The following is a 17,861-nucleotide window of genomic DNA, read 5'->3' as shown; positions in this document are numbered from 1 at the left end:
GTTAGATACCTAACATCAGGAGAGCAGGGTAGATACCTGTTAGATACCTAACATCAGGAGAGCAGGGTAGATACCCTGTTATATACCTAACATCAGGAGAGTGTGGTAGATACCTGTTAGATACCTAACATCAGGAGAGCAGGGTAGACACCTGTTAGATACCTAACATCAGGAGAGCAGGGTAGACACCTGTTAGATACCTAACATCAGGAGAGCAGGGTAGATACCTGTTAGATACCTAACATCAGGAGAGCAGGGTAGATACCTGTTAGATACCTAACATCAGGAGAGCAGGGTAGATACCTGTTAGATACCTAACATCAGGAGAGCAGGGTAGACACCTGTTAGATACCTAACATCAGGAGAGCAGGGTAGATACCTGTTAGATACCTAACATCAGGAGAGCAGGGTAGATACCTGTTAGATACCTAACATCAGGAGAGCAGGGTAGATACCTGTTAGATACCTAACATCAGGAGAGCAGGGTAGACACCTGTTAGATACCTAACATCAGGAGAGCAGGGTAGATACCTGTTAGATACCTAACATCAGGAGAGCAGGGTAGATACATGTTAGATACCTAACATCAGGAGAGCAGGGTAGATACCTGTTAGATACCTAACATCAGGAGAGCAGGGTAGATACCTGTTAGATACCTAACATCAGGAGAGTGTGGTAGATACCTGTTAGATACCTAACATCAGGAGAGCAGGGTAGATACCTGTTAGATACCTAACATCAGGAGAGCAGGGTAGATACCTGTTAGATACCTAACATCAGGAGAGCAGGGTAGATACCTGTTAGATACCTAACATCAGGAGAGCAGGGTAGATACCTGTTAGATACCTAACATCAGGAGAGCAGGGTAGATACCCTGTTATATACCTAACATCAGGAGAGCAGGGTAGATACCCTGTTATATACCTAACATCAGGAGAGCAGGGTAGACACCTGTTAGATACCTAACATCAGGAGAGCAGGGTAGATACCTGTTAGATACCTAACATCAGGAGAGCAGGGTAGATACCTGTTAGATACCTAACATCAGGAGAGCAGGGTAGATACCTGTTAGATACCTAACATCAGGAGAGCAGGGTAGATACCCTGTTATATACCTAACATCAGGAGAGCAGGGTAGATACCTGTTAGATACCTAACATCAGGAGAGCAGGGTAGATACCTGTTAGATACCTAACATCAGGAGAGCAGGGTAGATACCTGTTATATACCTAACATCAGGAGAGCAGGGTAGATGCCCTGTTATATACCTAACATCAGGAGACCAGGAGAGATACCTGTTAGATGCCTAACATCAGGAGAGCAGGGTAGATACCCTGTTAGATACCTAACATCAGGAGAGCAGGAGAGATACCTGTTAGATGCCTAACATCAGGAGAGCAGGGTAGATACCTGTTAGATACCTAACATCAGGAGAGCAGGGTAGATACCTGTTATATACCTAACATCAGGAGAGCAGGGTAGATACCTGTTAGATACCTAACATCAGGAGAGCAGGGTAGATACCCTGTTATATACCTAACATCAGGAGAGCAGGGTAGATACCCTGTTATATACCTAACATCAGGAGAGCAGGGTAGATACCCTGTTATATACCTAACATCAGGAGACCAGGAGAAATACCTGTTAGATGCCTAACATCTACACTGAAGGTTTGCATATTTTATTATATTTTGCAAGCTAAATGCACATTTTGTTAGGAACCAGAGTGGATTGTCTAAATGACTTGTGCGCTAAATAAAACATCAATATTGAGGTCTGTCCTTTAGCGCTGTCTTTGGAGTACACACCAAATAACATAGTCCTGAACAAGGGCTCTATTCCTGTAGAGACCTACCAAATATCATAGCCTTCCTCTATTCCTGTAGAGACCTACCAATATCATAGCCTTCCTCTATTCCTATAGAGACCTACCAAATATCATAGCCTTCCTCAATTCCTGTAGAGACCTACCAATATCATAGCCTTCCTCAATTACTGTAGAGACGTACCAAATAACATTGCCTTCTTCTATTTCTGTAGACCAACCTGTAATCTAGGATGAGCGTAGAACTCATTGAGGAAGTCCATGAGCAAGTCTATCTTCAGAGAGCTGACACACAGGACGGCGTGTTTCTCTGTCTGGGCACGGTGTCTGCTGTAGTTCCCTCCTGACTTCTGACGCTCCATCCACAGATAGGCCAACTCCTCAAACTGACACACACACACACACACACACACACACACACACACACACACACACACACACACACACACACACACACACACACACACACACACACACACACACACACACACACACACACGAGGTTACAACAACCTACTGTACGCTTTGTAATACACTTACGGCATAACATGTTAGGAGGGTGACAGAGTTAGGAGGGTGACAGAGTTAGGAAGGTGACAGAAAGAGAAGGGTGAGAGAGTGGGGAAGGTGACAGAAAGAGAAGGGTGACAGAGTGGGGAGTTAAACTGCTGATGCTGCAGGAAGGTTCATCAAATGGATTTCTATGGATTCTATTCATCAGTTCATTTATACTGTGGGCATTTAGTCCACATACTGTATAAAACGGTTTAATGAGGAGGGCTGCTGCTGGAACTAAGATATAGGAGGATAACTAACAAGGTGTTGTTGTGCCTCACTCTCAGCGAGAACAAAGCTTTGAGTTGTGTTCTCATTACTGACGATGGACGGTGCATATGAGGTCGGAGCATGACAAGCAAATTATGTTCATTCTCAGAAAGTGTTTGCCGTCATACGTTGGCATTGTTTACACCTGACGTCTACGTCTGTTTGTTCTCGAACATGAAGTTTGTTCAAGCAGTCTTAGCATTGAGGATGTTACCTCATGACTGGTTACTACTACAGGTATACATCTATCATTTCAAAACACTTCTTATCAGGCCATTCTTTTTTTTACCTTTATTTAACTAGGCCAGTCAGTTAAGAACTAATTCTTATATTTAATGACAGCCTAGGAACAGTGGGTTAACTGCCTTGTTCAGGGGCAGAACAACACATATTAACCTTGTCAGCTCGGGGATTCGATCTTGCAACCTTTCGGATACTAGTCCAACGCTCTAACCACGAGGCTACCTGCCGCCCCGACCTTTCTAGTCCAGAACAGACTATGGGAGGCACACAGTACTACCTAGAGCATGGAATTCTATTCCATATCAGGTAACTGAGGGAAGCAGTAGACTCAGATAAAAAAAGATAAAAATACACCTTATGGAACAGCAGCGACTGTGAAGAGACACACACAGGAACAGACACACGCATACGCACACACACGCTAGCACCCACACTCTACACACACGTTCATTGTAATATTGTTGTATGGTGGTATTATACCTTTTGTATTGTAGATATGTAGTGGTGTAATAATGTTATATGATTTATCTTGTGTTTTATAAGTAATGTAAGTGCCTTAATGCGTTTGGACCCCAGGAAGAGTAGCTGCTGCCTTGGCAGGAACTAATGGAGATCTATAATAAACCCCAGGAAGAGTAGCTGCTGCCTTGGCAGGAACTAATGGAGATCTATAATAAACCCCAGGAAGAGTAGCTGCTGCCTTGGCAGGAACTAATGGAGATCTATAATAAACCCCAGGAAGAGTAGCTGCTGCCTTGGCAGGAACTAATGGAGATCTATAATAAACCCCAGGAAGAGTAGCTGCTGCCTTGGCAGGAACTAATGGAGATCTATAAGAAACCCCAGGAAGAGTAGCTGCTGCCTTGGCAGGAACTAATGGAGATCTATAATAAACCCCAGGAAGAGTAGCTGCTGCCTTGGCAGGAACTAATGGAGATCTATAAGAAACCCCAGGAAGAGTAGCTGCTGCCTTGGCAGGAACTAATGGAGATCTATAATAAACCCCAGGAAGAGTAGCTGCTGCCTTGGCAGGAACTAATGGAGATCTATAAGAAACCCCAGGAAGAGTAGCTGCTGCCTTGGCAGGAACTAATGGAGATCTATAATAAACCCCAGGAAGAGTAGCTGCTGCCTTGGCAGGAACTAATGGAGATCCCTAATAGATACAAACACAAATGAAATCTTGTGATAACGTGTCTGAGATTCTTTTCAGCCTCAATTATCCTTGGAAAACGGCTGTGGTAATAGGCTATTGTGTAAGCACTGTTATATACAGTGTCATACCTGTAGCGGGAGGACCACGAGGGCCACACAGATGAGAATAACCACCAGCAGCTGAGAGGGCCAGATATGAGGTGTGACGTCACCGTAGCCCACGGTAGAGAAGGTGACGATGCAGAAATACAGAGAGTTGAACAGAGTCAGGTTCTGATTGGATGCTCTCTCAAGATGCTGGATACCACACGCCCTGGAAGGAAGAGAGGGATTTCACATTTAGGGGTGACATTTTGCACAAGGTAGTCTCGCGAGCATAGACGATTGACATCGTACGTTGCTGATTTTGCATTATGGAGAACCACTATAATGCCGGAACTCAGAGCTTCAGATGTCGGATCTTAACTTGATCGATCCTTTTGTCACAGGGAATTTTCCAGATGCAATTCTAAATGAGCTCCGTGCGTGGCTGAAAATGAACATTTCTCTTTCTCTCCATGCGGGGGCAGTCGAGTCATTGGGATCAGGGTTTGCTATCAAAATTATGTTCTCTCTCCCTCGCTCAAACGCTAACCCTAGCTAGCTCCTAATACTGCAACATTCAAACGTATAAAATCTATCTGAAACACAGCCATACACATCAACAACCGTCGTTTCATATACAGTGTCAAGTGTATCTTAAAGTTACGAATGACCTGTCAAAATGTAGTTCAATTGTGGCCTGGGGTGGTCTAGCAGTTAGGGCTGCTGCCTTCAGTGCGAACATATAGGCCTACTGTGTCGGCGTGGGTTTGATTCTGGCCCACGGGCCTTCTGGCACAAATAACTCAATCCCCAGATAGACTTGATGTAGTTACACATTTCAAATATGGACAGTCCAGGGTTATTTTACCCTAGATCTTGATAAGAAATGACCATATCAGACACTGTTGGGTAACTTAAATAGGGAACGAATAGAATGATAAGAGTCAGTAGGCTACACCAACATTAGTTTCCTTTCACACAAAGTGTTAAAATGATTGCCCAGAACCAGGCGTGAACTTCTGATACTCAGCACTGAAGCTTGCTGCTCAGAACACTGCACTATGTCAGGTCACAATGCTCTAGCAAGCCTTGAGAATACTGGATGGTATGAGGTCGGTTGGTTAGCGGAGCCTTCCCCGAACCATAGCCCCCTAGGTACGCTACTGCATTGTATGGCCTACAAACACTGCTTCCAGTTGCCCCCTGGCTGTGATTATACTTTTAAAATATTTATTCAAATCCTCCTGCAGCAGGATTATTTTCCTCCTGTGAGGAAGATCCGATATCTGTATGCATGAGAAAAGAGCAGTGAGCTTATTTGAATAAGGTTCAATTAAAACATGGACACATTGAATGATCAATGGCTCCCGAGTGGCACAGCGGTCTAAGGCACTGCATCTCAGTGCTTGAGGCGTCACTACAGACACCCTGGTTTGAATCCAGGCTGTATCACAACCGGCTGTGACTGGGAGTCCCATAGGGTGGCGCACAATTGGTCCAGCATCTTCTGGGTTTGGCCGGTGTAGGCCGTCATTGTAAAAAATAATTTGTTCTTAACTTACTTGCCTAGTTAAATAAAGGTGAAATAAAATTAAAAAGTCTAAGAGAAAGGTGAATTATACATGATGATGATCCAATGTAACCTAACTTACTGTTACAACTTGGTCTGAGTCCTACTGATCTCATCACTTGTGATATTTAAACAGACAGTTTGACATACATATACTATCCACATTGAAATTCAGCCTGGCAGATTAAGGATCAAAACCCTACATTCCCAACGATCGATGCACCACAACACTTCTGCTCTGACCTGTTGAATCAGTGAGAATCACACCATTGATTCTGCTCTCTGTTCTGCCTGACTTCCTCAGTTCATTTCCTGTATTGGATAATGAGGAGTCAAAATGTCAGTGGATGGAGGAGAGGGTCCCAGGGAGCACCAGGGATGAAGGGGGGAGATCAGGGGCTGTATTTCATTCCAGAAAGTTGTTTCCTCCTAGATGCCCTTGTTCACTCCCCTTCACAGATCTGAAACAACTGGGCATGAGAAAACTATCTGTGGGCCAAGCTGGTTGTTGATGTTGTCATTACAACCAAGTCCACCTCCTTTTTTCAATGTTGCTTACCCTTAACCAGATTCTATCAGATCTGTGAGTGGGAATGAAAAAGGGCAGATGGCAGGGAACAGCTTTGTGGAATGAGTTGCAGCCAATGGGCCCAGATTTAGGGATCTCCAGGGAAGAGAGGCTGAGATCAGAGGACACATACCCAGTGAAGACCAGACAGAGTAGGGTGCAGATGAGGATGAGAACCTGGTTGAACATGGCCGAGTGGGTCCTCTGAATGGCACGATGGAGATCATTCTGAGGATAAAGAGGGGGGAGGGATAGAAGCAGAGCGAGGGAAGGAGAGATACAGAAAGAGGGTTATGGTTCATGTTAAATCGGTTGGTCAGTCAGTTGGTCTGCTGTGCCGGTTAGTCTGTCAGTCTGTCAGTCTGTCAGTCTGTCTGCTCCATCTACTGCACCATCTATCTGTCTATTTATCTCGCTTTAAAACCTATCTGCCTTGCTGGTTACTTTGATACTGATGCGGTCAACCTTTCATACAGCATACAAGCAGTGAACGAACATGCGGTCCATGTCACACCTTGTTAATGTTTCTGATTGGCTGAAGCCCCGCTTCAGTCTCTTCAAGCTACCTACCCACCATGTCCCTTGATAATGTTTCTGATTGGCTGAAGCCCCACTTCAGTCTCTTCAAGCTACCTACCCACCATGTCCCTTGATAATGTTTCTGATTGGCTGAACCCCCACTTCAGTCTCTTCAAGCTACCTACCCACCATGTCCCTTGATAATGTTTCTGATTGGTTGAAGCCCCACTTCAGTCTCTTCAAGCTACCTACCCACCATGTCCCTTGATAATGTTTCTGATTGGCTGAACCCCCACTTCAGTCTCTTCAAGCTACCTACCCACCATGTCCCTTGATAATGTTTCTGATTGGCTGAAGCCCCACTTCAGTCTCTTCAAGCTACCTACCCACCATGTCCCTTGATAATGTTTCTGATTGGCTGAACCCCCACTTCAGTCTCTTCAAGCTACCTACCCACCATGTCCCTTGATAATGTTTCTGATTGGCTGAACCCCCACTTCAGTCTCTTCACGCTACCTACCCACCATGTCCCTTGATAATGTTTCTGTTTGGCTGAAGCCTCCCCTTCAACCTCTCCAGGCTGGACCTGTTCTCCCCCTCAGAACTGGTCTCCTTAGCCCTGGACCTAACCATCTGTCCACACAGATACATGCAGGCTCTGGCTCAAATCTATACTCATTGATGGTCTGCCTTCCTAAAACATTTTTTTTTAACTGACAGGGAATCTACAGACTATTCATAACCAGGGAATTCTTACCAGGGTTCTTCTACACCCACACAATGCAGAGTTAAGTTATTCTATAGCAACTATTCTGCAAGCAGGCTATATACAGCATAATCTGAGAGCTGGAACATTTTAATAGGAAGAACCCATGTATTCCCTGCCAACAAAACTACATAATTATGACATCATTGCAACCAGTTCTGTCCAGTTTTGACTGCTGCGTTATGGCTATAGCATATACTCACAATCATATTCTCCAGGGCACACTTGGCTAACCAGCAGTTGAGAAACACTGGGATGAAGATGTTTCTCAATGGAGGCCAGAAGATCTGAAGAGACAATTGGATTCATTCATATGCACAGTGTGCAGTGTACGCTCCCATCATCGAGTTTCACCACTCACAGTCTCACATTACCATACTCCCAGGTCTCTAGAGCTATACTCATAATATAAAACATAAACATTGCAAAAGTCATATGTTGTCTTCTACCCCCAAGCCATAAGACTGTTGAAAAATTAATCAAATGTCCCCCCCCCCTTTTTGTTTTTACACTGCTACTACTCGCTTTTTATTATCCATGCAGTCACTCTACCCCTACCTACATGTGCAAATTACATTGACTCAGTACCGGTACCCCCTGTATATAGCCTCGGTATTGTTATTTTATTGTGTTACTATTTATTTTATTTTTTACTTTAGTTTATTTAGTAAATATTTTCTTAACACTATTTATTGAACTGTATTGTTGGTTAAGGGCTTGTAAGTAAGCATTTCACAGTCAGGTCTACACCTGTTGTATTCAGCACATGTGACAAAAACAATTTGATTTGATTTGATGTTCACTAATTGGCCTCGTTTGCTTTGTGGAATATGGTTTGAGCCACTGAAATGAATCTATTTGTCAGCACCACATTCCTCATGGTGTATCCTGTCACCTTTCTCTGTTGGACGTTGTGGGCCTGCTGCTTGATGAATACACAATGTCAGAGGGACGCCACACACTGTGAATTCACAAAGACCAGAGCCATTCCAATACCAATATAAATGTATTATCAGCATGCCTGAAGCCCATTCATATTACAAGGTATCTAGACTATTTGAAATAATTTAATATGGCACAGATGGAAAACAAGGTGTGTGTGTGTGTGTGTGTGTGTGTGTGTGTGTGTGTGTGTGTGTGTGTGTGTGTGTGTGTGTGTGTGTGTGTGTGTGTGTGTGTGTGTGTGTGTGGGTGTGTGTGTGAGATCAGGTGGAAGAAGACTCACAGTGATTATAAACGGCACGGTATTGATCATCTCCAGGATGAAGGAGATCTGGAACATCTGCTCCCAGATATTCCCCTGAAAGAGAGAAACACAATCAATGTGTGAGTCAAGGTAATAAGCTACTGGCTCATTGTAATTAGTCTGCGGACTAATTACAATGATAGTGATATGATACGAATCCCCCAAAAACGAGGTCAATATTGTTGGAATAATCAGACCTCGGTTCTAAGTGTGCCTGGCACAATGGAACTAATTCTGCAAATCCCGCCCATCTGGCGCTCCAGGCAGGCGAGAACATAATGACAGGATTCGTTAAAACAATTGGGGATCTGCCAAAACGAAGCAAAACAAAAAACACACTGTCTTCCTAAAGTAAAAGTAAAACAGCCTAATTAATCAAAGGGAAGTAGCACTGCAGCACTAATGAGTTATTTAAGGAAAGAGCCCAATTTAAAGAAAAAAGTAGGACGGACACCTCATCTTTTATTCATTTGTAAAGTGTATTAATGACCTGTTCTTCTGGCTCAGGCTAGAGCTGAGGCTCGCGGTTAAACCATATGCCAGAAAGTTCGGCAATTAATTGCAATCTCACACAGACACGCCACACGACTCTGCCTGATAGAATGAATGAAATGACTTCCTTTGTGGCGTTGATTTTTTTCTGTGATCAGTGTGAAAGGAGTAGAGCTGAGGTGTCTTACTTTGTAGCTGAGATATGTAAGGAGCATCGCTTCCAGGAAACTGATTAAGGCCACGATCACCTGGAGCAGAGCAGAGTGGAGGCACACACATTACCAGGGCTGCAATCTGGCCACATAACCTCTCAGGCAATCTACATATCACTGGGGAAAATATGTGCTGTAAAGTGTCTTCTGTTGTCAAATATTTTCATATGGGATGCTGTGAGTGTTAATATGTCTTGTTTTTCTAATGTATTGGCCACAGGGGAAGGGGGAGATTGTCAATGAAATGTTCACTTGTTTGACCCATAGTGGCTACTGTTGAATGGAAGACTTGAGAAGCCAGTACTGTATTACCAAAGCAGTGTTAGTGAATCTCAGTCTTCTTTTACCTGTATCGCCCATACAGGAACCCTTCTGTTCACCCAGAAAATCAAATCCCTTTCACAAGACAAAACAATGATATTGATTATACTCTATATATTGATTATTTGACAAAGATGATTCCAAATAACACAAGATAGCTATGAGATTAACAACTCCCTTTCAAAAGACAAAACAGTGTTATTGATGATGAATCACACTGTATGGGTTAGACAAGAGTCATTTCAAACACCACCTGATAGCTATGAGATGAACACAATCAAAAACACATTCGAAGCCCGGGACAGCACGTCAATGTTAGACCCTCATAACTCACCAGTTGATTTCTGTGCTTTCTGTAGATTCTGCTGTGGTGCTTGTTCGGTTGTGACAGTTCACACTGCAGAGGAAATCCACAGCAAAGGGAAGTCGTTCAGACAGAATGTGTGGTGAAATATATACCCTGTGGCTAATAGGCACCTTCACTCACTCTGCATGTTGCCATGGTGACGGACGGGAGGCAGAGGGACAATTTCTTTAAGAGCTGCCGGTGGCATTGTATACAATAAAATCCATATGCTGCTTCCATATCACTACACTGAGAGAGAATGCCCCTTCACCATCGCCACTGCTCTTTAAAGCCTTTTGTGTCTCAGACAGATACAAAATTAATTCCAAACTCTGGATCTATCTTATCTTGACCAAATGCAATTTTATTTTCAACTTTGGGTAAAAGTTAGAGGTAGATTCTCTGACTCATACAATACCTGAATAGATACCATCTTTTTAGAATTGATCTGACTACTGAACAAAAATATCAACGCAACATGTAAAGTGTTGGTCCCATCTTTCATGAGCTAAAATAAAATAACCCAGAAATATTCCATTGGCACAAAAAGCATATTTCTCTAAAATGTTGAGCACACATTTGTTTACATTCCTGTTAGTGAGCATTTTTCCTTTGTTAAGGTAATCCATCCACAGGTGTGGCACATCAAGAAGCTGATTAAACAGCATGATCATTATACAGGTGCACCTTGTGCTGGGGACATTAAAATGTGCAGTTTTGTCATACAACACAATGCCACAGATGTCTCAAGTTTTGAGGGAGCGTGCAATTGGAATGCTGACTGTCTAACAGAGCTGTTGCCAGAGAATTTGCCAGAGAATGTTAATTTCTCTATGTCACGCCCTGACCATAGAGAGCCCTCGGTTCTCTATGGTGTTTAGGTCAGAGCGTGACTGGGGGGGTTATCTAGTTTATAGATTTCTAGGTTGGTGGTTTGTGTGGTTCCCAATTAGGTAGGCTTTTTCCCCACCTGCATTTGTGGGATATTGTTAATTTATTTCAGTTGATTTCCTTATATGAATTGTAACTCAGTAAAATCTTTGAAATTGTTTCATATTGCGTTTATATTTTTGTTCAGTATATATCAATATATCAGAGAAATGTTTTATTTCCATATTATTGTCCATATTCTAATACGAGATGCTGATGTGCTTATTCTGCCCTCAATCTCAAACACCCAAATTAGAAATCACAGTTTAACAAATGCTACGGTCACTAGTAAGACATGAAATAACAGGACTTTATCAGGAGGTTACATTAGCAGTTACTCACCATACACCAGTGACCTGTTCGGGGTCGTCCAGAGACACTCTGAGGACGTATAGGGCACACGTCAACAGCTTCAAGGAGAAGTTAAACAGACGGATCCTCAGGCCTGCATGGAAACAAACGCAATAGAGAACACTAAAGGCCAGATTTACTAAGTAATTACATTGGGAGTAAATCTTAACCTGTTTCCCATTGAACAATTATAGTTGACAAAGGTCAAATAAAGCTTATGGGAAGGAATAACATACCATGGTAAAGTAAAGAGTAACTGAATTTGTGCTGAATTATCTTGAAAAACAAATCTGTTTAATCAGGCTCATATGAGTAAATGTTTGCAGTCATGTTTTTGTAATGCAAGACACATTGGTATGGGAATGTCTAGAAAGTTTGTTTTTAACTGCCCAGAAACGGAACTTATCGCAGACCAATGAAATGAGCAGGCTAGTGAGTCTGACAGGTAAAGCATCTCTCCTCAGAACTGGTGTTTCTCCCCTACACCGGACATCTCTCCTCAGAACTGGTCTCTACCCTACACCAGACATCTCTACTCAGAACTGGTGTCTCTACCCTACACCGGACATCTCTCCTCAGAACTGGTGTCTCTACCCTACACCGGACATCTCTCCTCAGAACTGGTGTCTCTACCCTACACCAGACATCTCTACTCAGAACTGGTGTCTCTACCCTACACCAGACATCTCTACTCAGAACTGGTGTCTCTACCCTACACCGGACATCTCTACTCAGAACTGGTGTCTCTACCCTACACCTGACATCTCTCCTCAGAACTGGTGTCTCTACCCTACACCGGACATCTCTACTCAGAACTGGTGTCTCTACCCTACACCGGACATCTCTACTCAGAACTGGTCTCTACCCTACACCGGACATCTCTCCTCAGAACTGGTGTCTCTACCCTACAACAGACATCTCTACTCAGAACTGGTGTCTCTACCCTACACCGGACATCTCTACTCAGAACTGGTGTCTCTACCCTACACCAGACATCTCTACTCAGAACTGGTGGCTCTACCCTACACCAGACATCTCTACTCAGAACTGGTGTCTCTACCCTACACCAGACATCTCTCCTCAGAACTGGTGTCTCTACCCTACACCAGACATCTCTCCTCAGAACTGGTGTCTCTACCCTACACCAGACATCTCTACTCAGAACTGGTGTCTCTCCCCTACACCGGACATCTCTCCTCAGAACTGGTCTCTACCCTACACCAGACATCTCTACTCAGAACTGGTGTCTCTACCCTACACCGGACATCTCTACTCAGAACTGGTGTCTCTACCCTACACCAGACATCTCTACTCAGAACTGGTGTCTCTACCATACACCAGACATCTCTCCTCAGAACTGGTGTCTCTACCCTACACCAGACATCTCTCCTCAGAACTGGTGTCTCTACCCTACACCGGACATCTCTACTCAGAACTGGTGTCTCTCCCCTACACCAGACATCTCTACTCAGAACTGGTGTCTCTACCCTACACCAGACATCTCTCCTCAGAACTGGTGTCTCTACCCTACACCAGACATCTCTACTCAGAACTGGTGTCTCTACCCTACACCAGACATCTCTACTCAGAACTGGTGTCTCTACCCTACACCAGACATCTCTACTCAGAACTGGTGTCTCTACCCTACACCAGACATCTCTCCTCAGAACTGGTGTCTCTACCCTACACCAGACATCTCTACTCAGAACTGGTGTCTCTACCCTACACCAGACATCTCTCCTCAAAACTGGTGTCTCTACCCTACACCAGACATCTCTACTCAGAACTGGTGTCTCTACCCTACACCAGACATCTCTACTCAGAACTGGTGTCTCTACCCTACACCAGACATCTCTACTCAGAACTGGTGTCTCTACCCTACACCAGACATCTCTCCTCAGAACTGGTGTCTCTACCCTACACCAGACATCTCTACTCAGAACTGGTGTCTCTACCCTACACCGGACATCTCTCCTCAGAACTGGTGTCTCTACCCTACACCGGACATCTCTACTCAGAACTGGTGTCTCTACCCTACACCGGACATCTCTCCTCAGAACTGGTGTCTCTACCCTACACCGGACATCTCTACTCAGAACTGGTGTCTCTACCCTACACCAGACATCTCTACTCAGAACTGGTGTCTCTACCCTACACCAGACATCTCTACTCAGAACTGGTGTCTCTACCCTACACCGGACATCTCTCCTCAGAACTGGTGTCTCTACCCTACACCAGACATCTCTACTCGGAACTGGTGTCTCTACCCTACACCAGACATCTCTCCTCAGAACTGGTGTCTCTACCCTACACCAGACATCTCTCCTCAGAACTGGTGTCTCTACCCTACACCAGACATCTCTACTCAGAACTGGTGTCTCTACCCTACACCAGACATCTCTACTCAGAACTGCTGTCTCTACCCTACACCGGACATCTCTACTCAGAACTGGTGTCTCTACCCTACACCAGACATCTCTACTCAGAACTGGTGTCTCTATCCTACACCGGACATCTCTACTCAGAACGGGTGTCTCTACCCTACACCAGACATCTCTACTCAGAACTGGTGTCTCTACCCTACACCGGACATCTCTACTCAGAACTGGTGTCTCTACCGTACACCGGACATCTCTCCTCAGAACTGGTGTCTCTACCCTACACCGGACATCTCTACTCAGAACTGGTGTCTCTACCCTACACCGGACATCTCTACTCAGAACTGGTGTCTCTACCCTACACCAGACATCTCTACTCAGAACTGGTGTCTCTACCCTACACCGGACATCTCTACTCAGAACTGGTGTCTCTACCCTACACCAGACATCTCTACTCAGAACTGGTGTCTCTACCCTACACCAGACATCTCTACTCAGAACTGGTGTCTCTACCCTACACCGGACATCTCTCCTCAGAACTGGTGTCTCTACCCTACACCAGACATCTCTACTCAGAACTGGTGTCTCTACCCTACACCAGACATCTCTACTCAGAACTGGTGTCTCTACCCTACACCGGACATCTCTACTCAGAACTGGTGTCTCTACCCTACACCAGACATCTCTCCTCAGAACTGGTGTCTCTACCCTACACCGGACATCTCTACTCAGAACTGGTGTTTCTACCCTACACCGGACATCTCTACTCAGAACTGGTGTCTCTACCCTACACCAGACATCTCTACTCAGAACTGGTGTCTCTACCCTACACCAGACATCTCTACTCAGAACTGGTGTCTCTCCACTACACCAGACATCTCTACTCAGAACTGGTGTCTCTACCCTACACCAGACATCTCTACTCAGAACTGGTGTCTCTACCCTACACCAGACATCTCTCCTCAGAACTGGTGTCTCTACCCTACACCGGACATCTCTACTCAGAACTGGTGTCTCTACCCTACACCGGACATCTCTCCTCAGAACTGGTGTCTCTACCCTACACCAGACATCTCTACTCAGAACTGGTGTCTCTACCCTACACCAGACATCTCTACTCAGAACTGGTGTCTCTACCCTACACCGGACATCTCTACTCAGAACTGGTGTCTCTACCCTACACCAGACATCTCTACTCAGAACTGGTGTCTCTACCCTACACCAGACATCTCTCCTCAGAACTGGTGTCTCTACCCTACACCAGACATCTCTCCTCAGAACTGGTGTCTCTACCCTACACCGGACATCTCTACTCAGAACTGGTGTCTCTCCCCTACACCAGACATCTCTACTCAGAACTGGTGTCTCTACCCTACACCAGACACCTCTCCTTGGAACTGGTGTCTCTACCCTACACCAGACATCTCTACTCAGAACTGGTGTCTCTACCCTACACCAGACATCTCTACTCAGAACTGGTGTCTCTACCCTACACCAGACATCTCTACTCAGAACTGGTGTCTCTACCCTACACCAGACATCTCTCCTCAGAACTGGTGTCTCTACCCTACACCAGACATCTCTACTCAGAACTGGTGTCTCTACCCTACACCAGACATCTCTCCTCAAAACTGGTGTCTCTACCCTACACCAGACATCTCTACTCAGAACTGGTGTCTCTACCCTACACCAGACATCTCTACTCAGAACTGGTGTCTCTACCCTACACCAGACATCTCTACTCAGAACTGGTGTCTCTACCCTACACCAGACATCTCTCCTCAGAACTGGTGTCTCTACCCTACACCAGACATCTCTACTCAGAACTGGTGTCTCTACTCTACACCGGACATCTCTACTCAGAACTGGTGTCTCTACCCTACACCAGACATCTCTACTCAGAACTGGTGTCTCTACCCTACACCAGACATCTCTCCTCAGAACTGGTGTCTCTACCCTACACCGGACATCTCTCCTCAGAACTGGTGTCTCTACCCTACACCGGACATCTCTACTCAGAACTGGTGTCTCTACCCTACACCGGACATCTCTCCTCAGAACTGGTGTCTCTACCCTACACCGGACATCTCTACTCAGAACTGGTGTCTCTACCCTACACCAGACATCTCTACTCAGAACTGGTGTCTCTACCCTACACCAGACATCTCTACTCAGAACTGGTGTCTCTACCCTACACCGGACATCTCTCCTCAGAACTGGTGTCTCTACCCTACACCAGACATCTCTACTCGGAACTGGTGTCTCTACCCTACACCAGACATCTCTCCTCAGAACTGGTGTCTCTACCCTACACCAGACATCTCTCCTCAGAACTGGTGTCTCTACCCTACACCAGACATCTCTACTCAGAACTGGTGTCTCTACCCTACACCAGACATCTCTACTCAGAACTGGTGTCTCTACCCTACACCGGACATCTCTACTCAGAACTGGTGTCTCTACCCTACAACAGACATCTCTACTCAGAACTGGTGTCTCTACCCTACACCGGACATCTCTACTCAGAACGGGTGTCTCTACCCTACACCAGACATCTCTACTCAGAACTGGTGTCTCTACCCTACACCGGACATCTCTACTCAGAACTGGTGTTTCTACCCTACACCGGACATCTCTACTCAGAACTGGTGTCTCTACCCTACACCAGACATCTCTACTCAGAACTGGTGTCTCTACCCTACACCAGACATCTCTACTCAGAACTGGTGTCTCTCCACTACACCAGACATCTCTACTCAGAACTGGTGTCTCTACCCTACACCAGACATCTCTCCTCAGAACTGGTGTCTCTACCCTACACCGGACATCTCTACTCAGAACTGGTGTCTCTACCCTACACCGGACATCTCTCCTCAGAACTGGTGTCTCTACCCTACACCAGACATCTCTACTCAGAACTGGTGTCTCTACCCTACACCAGACATCTCTACTCAGAACTGGTGTCTCTACCCTACACCGGACATCTCTACTCAGAACTGGTGTCTCTACCCTACACCAGACATCTCTACTCAGAACTGGTGTCTCTACCCTACACCAGACATCTCTCCTCAGAACTGGTGTCTCTACCCTACACCAGACATCTCTCCTCAGAACTGGTGTCTCTACCCTACACCGGACATCTCTACTCAGAACTGGTGTCTCTCCCCTACACCAGACATCTCTACTCAGAACTGGTGTCTCTACCCTACACCAGACATCTCTCCTTGGAACTGGTGTCTCTACCCTACACCAGACATCTCTACTCAGAACTGGTGTCTCTACCCTACACCAGACATCTCTACTCAGAACTGGTGTCTCTACCCTACACCAGACATCTCTACTCAGAACTGGTGTCTCTACCCTACACCAGACATCTCTCCTCAGAACTGGTGTCTCTACCCTACATCAGACATCTCTACTCAGAACTGGTGTCTCTACCCTACACCAGACATCTCTCCTCAAAACTGGTGTCTCTACCCTACACCAGACATCTCTACTCAGAACTGGTGTCTCTACCCTACACCAGACATCTCTACTCAGAACTGGTGTCTCTACCCTACACCAGACATCTCTACTCAGAACTGGTGTCTCTACCCTACACCAGACATCTCTCCTCAGAACTGGTGTCTCTACCCTACACCAGACATCTCTACTCAGAACTGGTGTCTCTACTTTACACCGGACATCTCTACTCAGAACTGGTGTCTCTACCCTACACCAGACATCTCTACTCAGAACTGGTGTCTCTACCCTACACCAGACATCTCTCCTCAGAACTGGTGTCTCTACCCTACACCGGACATCTCTCCTCAGAACTGGTGTCTCTACCCTACACCGGACATCTCTACTCAGAACTGGTGTCTCTACCCTACACCGGACATCTCTCCTCAGAACTGGTGTCTCTACCCTACACCGGACATCTCTACTCAGAACTGGTGTCTCTACCCTACACCAGACATCTCTACTCAGAACTGGTGTCTCTACCCTACACCAGACATCTCTACTCAGAACTGGTGTCTCTACCCTACAC

The 17,861-nt window shown here is 45.4% G+C and overlaps 1 protein-coding gene across 1 annotated transcript in view; it reads right to left on the bottom strand.

Annotated features, from left to right (window-relative positions):
- Positions 1-11,547, bottom strand: part of LOC120036633 (potassium channel subfamily T member 1-like) — a gene marked incomplete at both ends in the record, with an annotated part of 44,505 nt that extends 32,958 nt beyond the window's left edge. The window contains 9 exons of the mRNA XM_038983012.1: positions 2,047-2,211; positions 4,178-4,361; positions 6,404-6,498; positions 7,759-7,842; positions 8,781-8,855; positions 9,482-9,541; positions 9,853-9,901; positions 11,021-11,031; positions 11,459-11,547. Of these exons, the coding sequence (XP_038838940.1) occupies positions 2,047-2,211; positions 4,178-4,361; positions 6,404-6,498; positions 7,759-7,842; positions 8,781-8,855; positions 9,482-9,541; positions 9,853-9,901; positions 11,021-11,031; positions 11,459-11,547 (812 nt within the window). The remainder of the gene's footprint in view (positions 1-2,046; positions 2,212-4,177; positions 4,362-6,403; positions 6,499-7,758; positions 7,843-8,780; positions 8,856-9,481; positions 9,542-9,852; positions 9,902-11,020; positions 11,032-11,458) is intronic.
- Positions 11,548-17,861: the final 6,314 nt, after the last annotated feature.

This window comes from Salvelinus namaycush, unplaced genomic scaffold (genome assembly GCF_016432855.1).
Source record: "Salvelinus namaycush isolate Seneca unplaced genomic scaffold, SaNama_1.0 Scaffold1402, whole genome shotgun sequence".
Taxonomy (NCBI): domain Eukaryota; kingdom Metazoa; phylum Chordata; class Actinopteri; order Salmoniformes; family Salmonidae; genus Salvelinus; species Salvelinus namaycush.
Note: the sequence above shows the minus strand (reverse complement) of the source record. Positions and strands in the feature narration are given on the sequence as shown.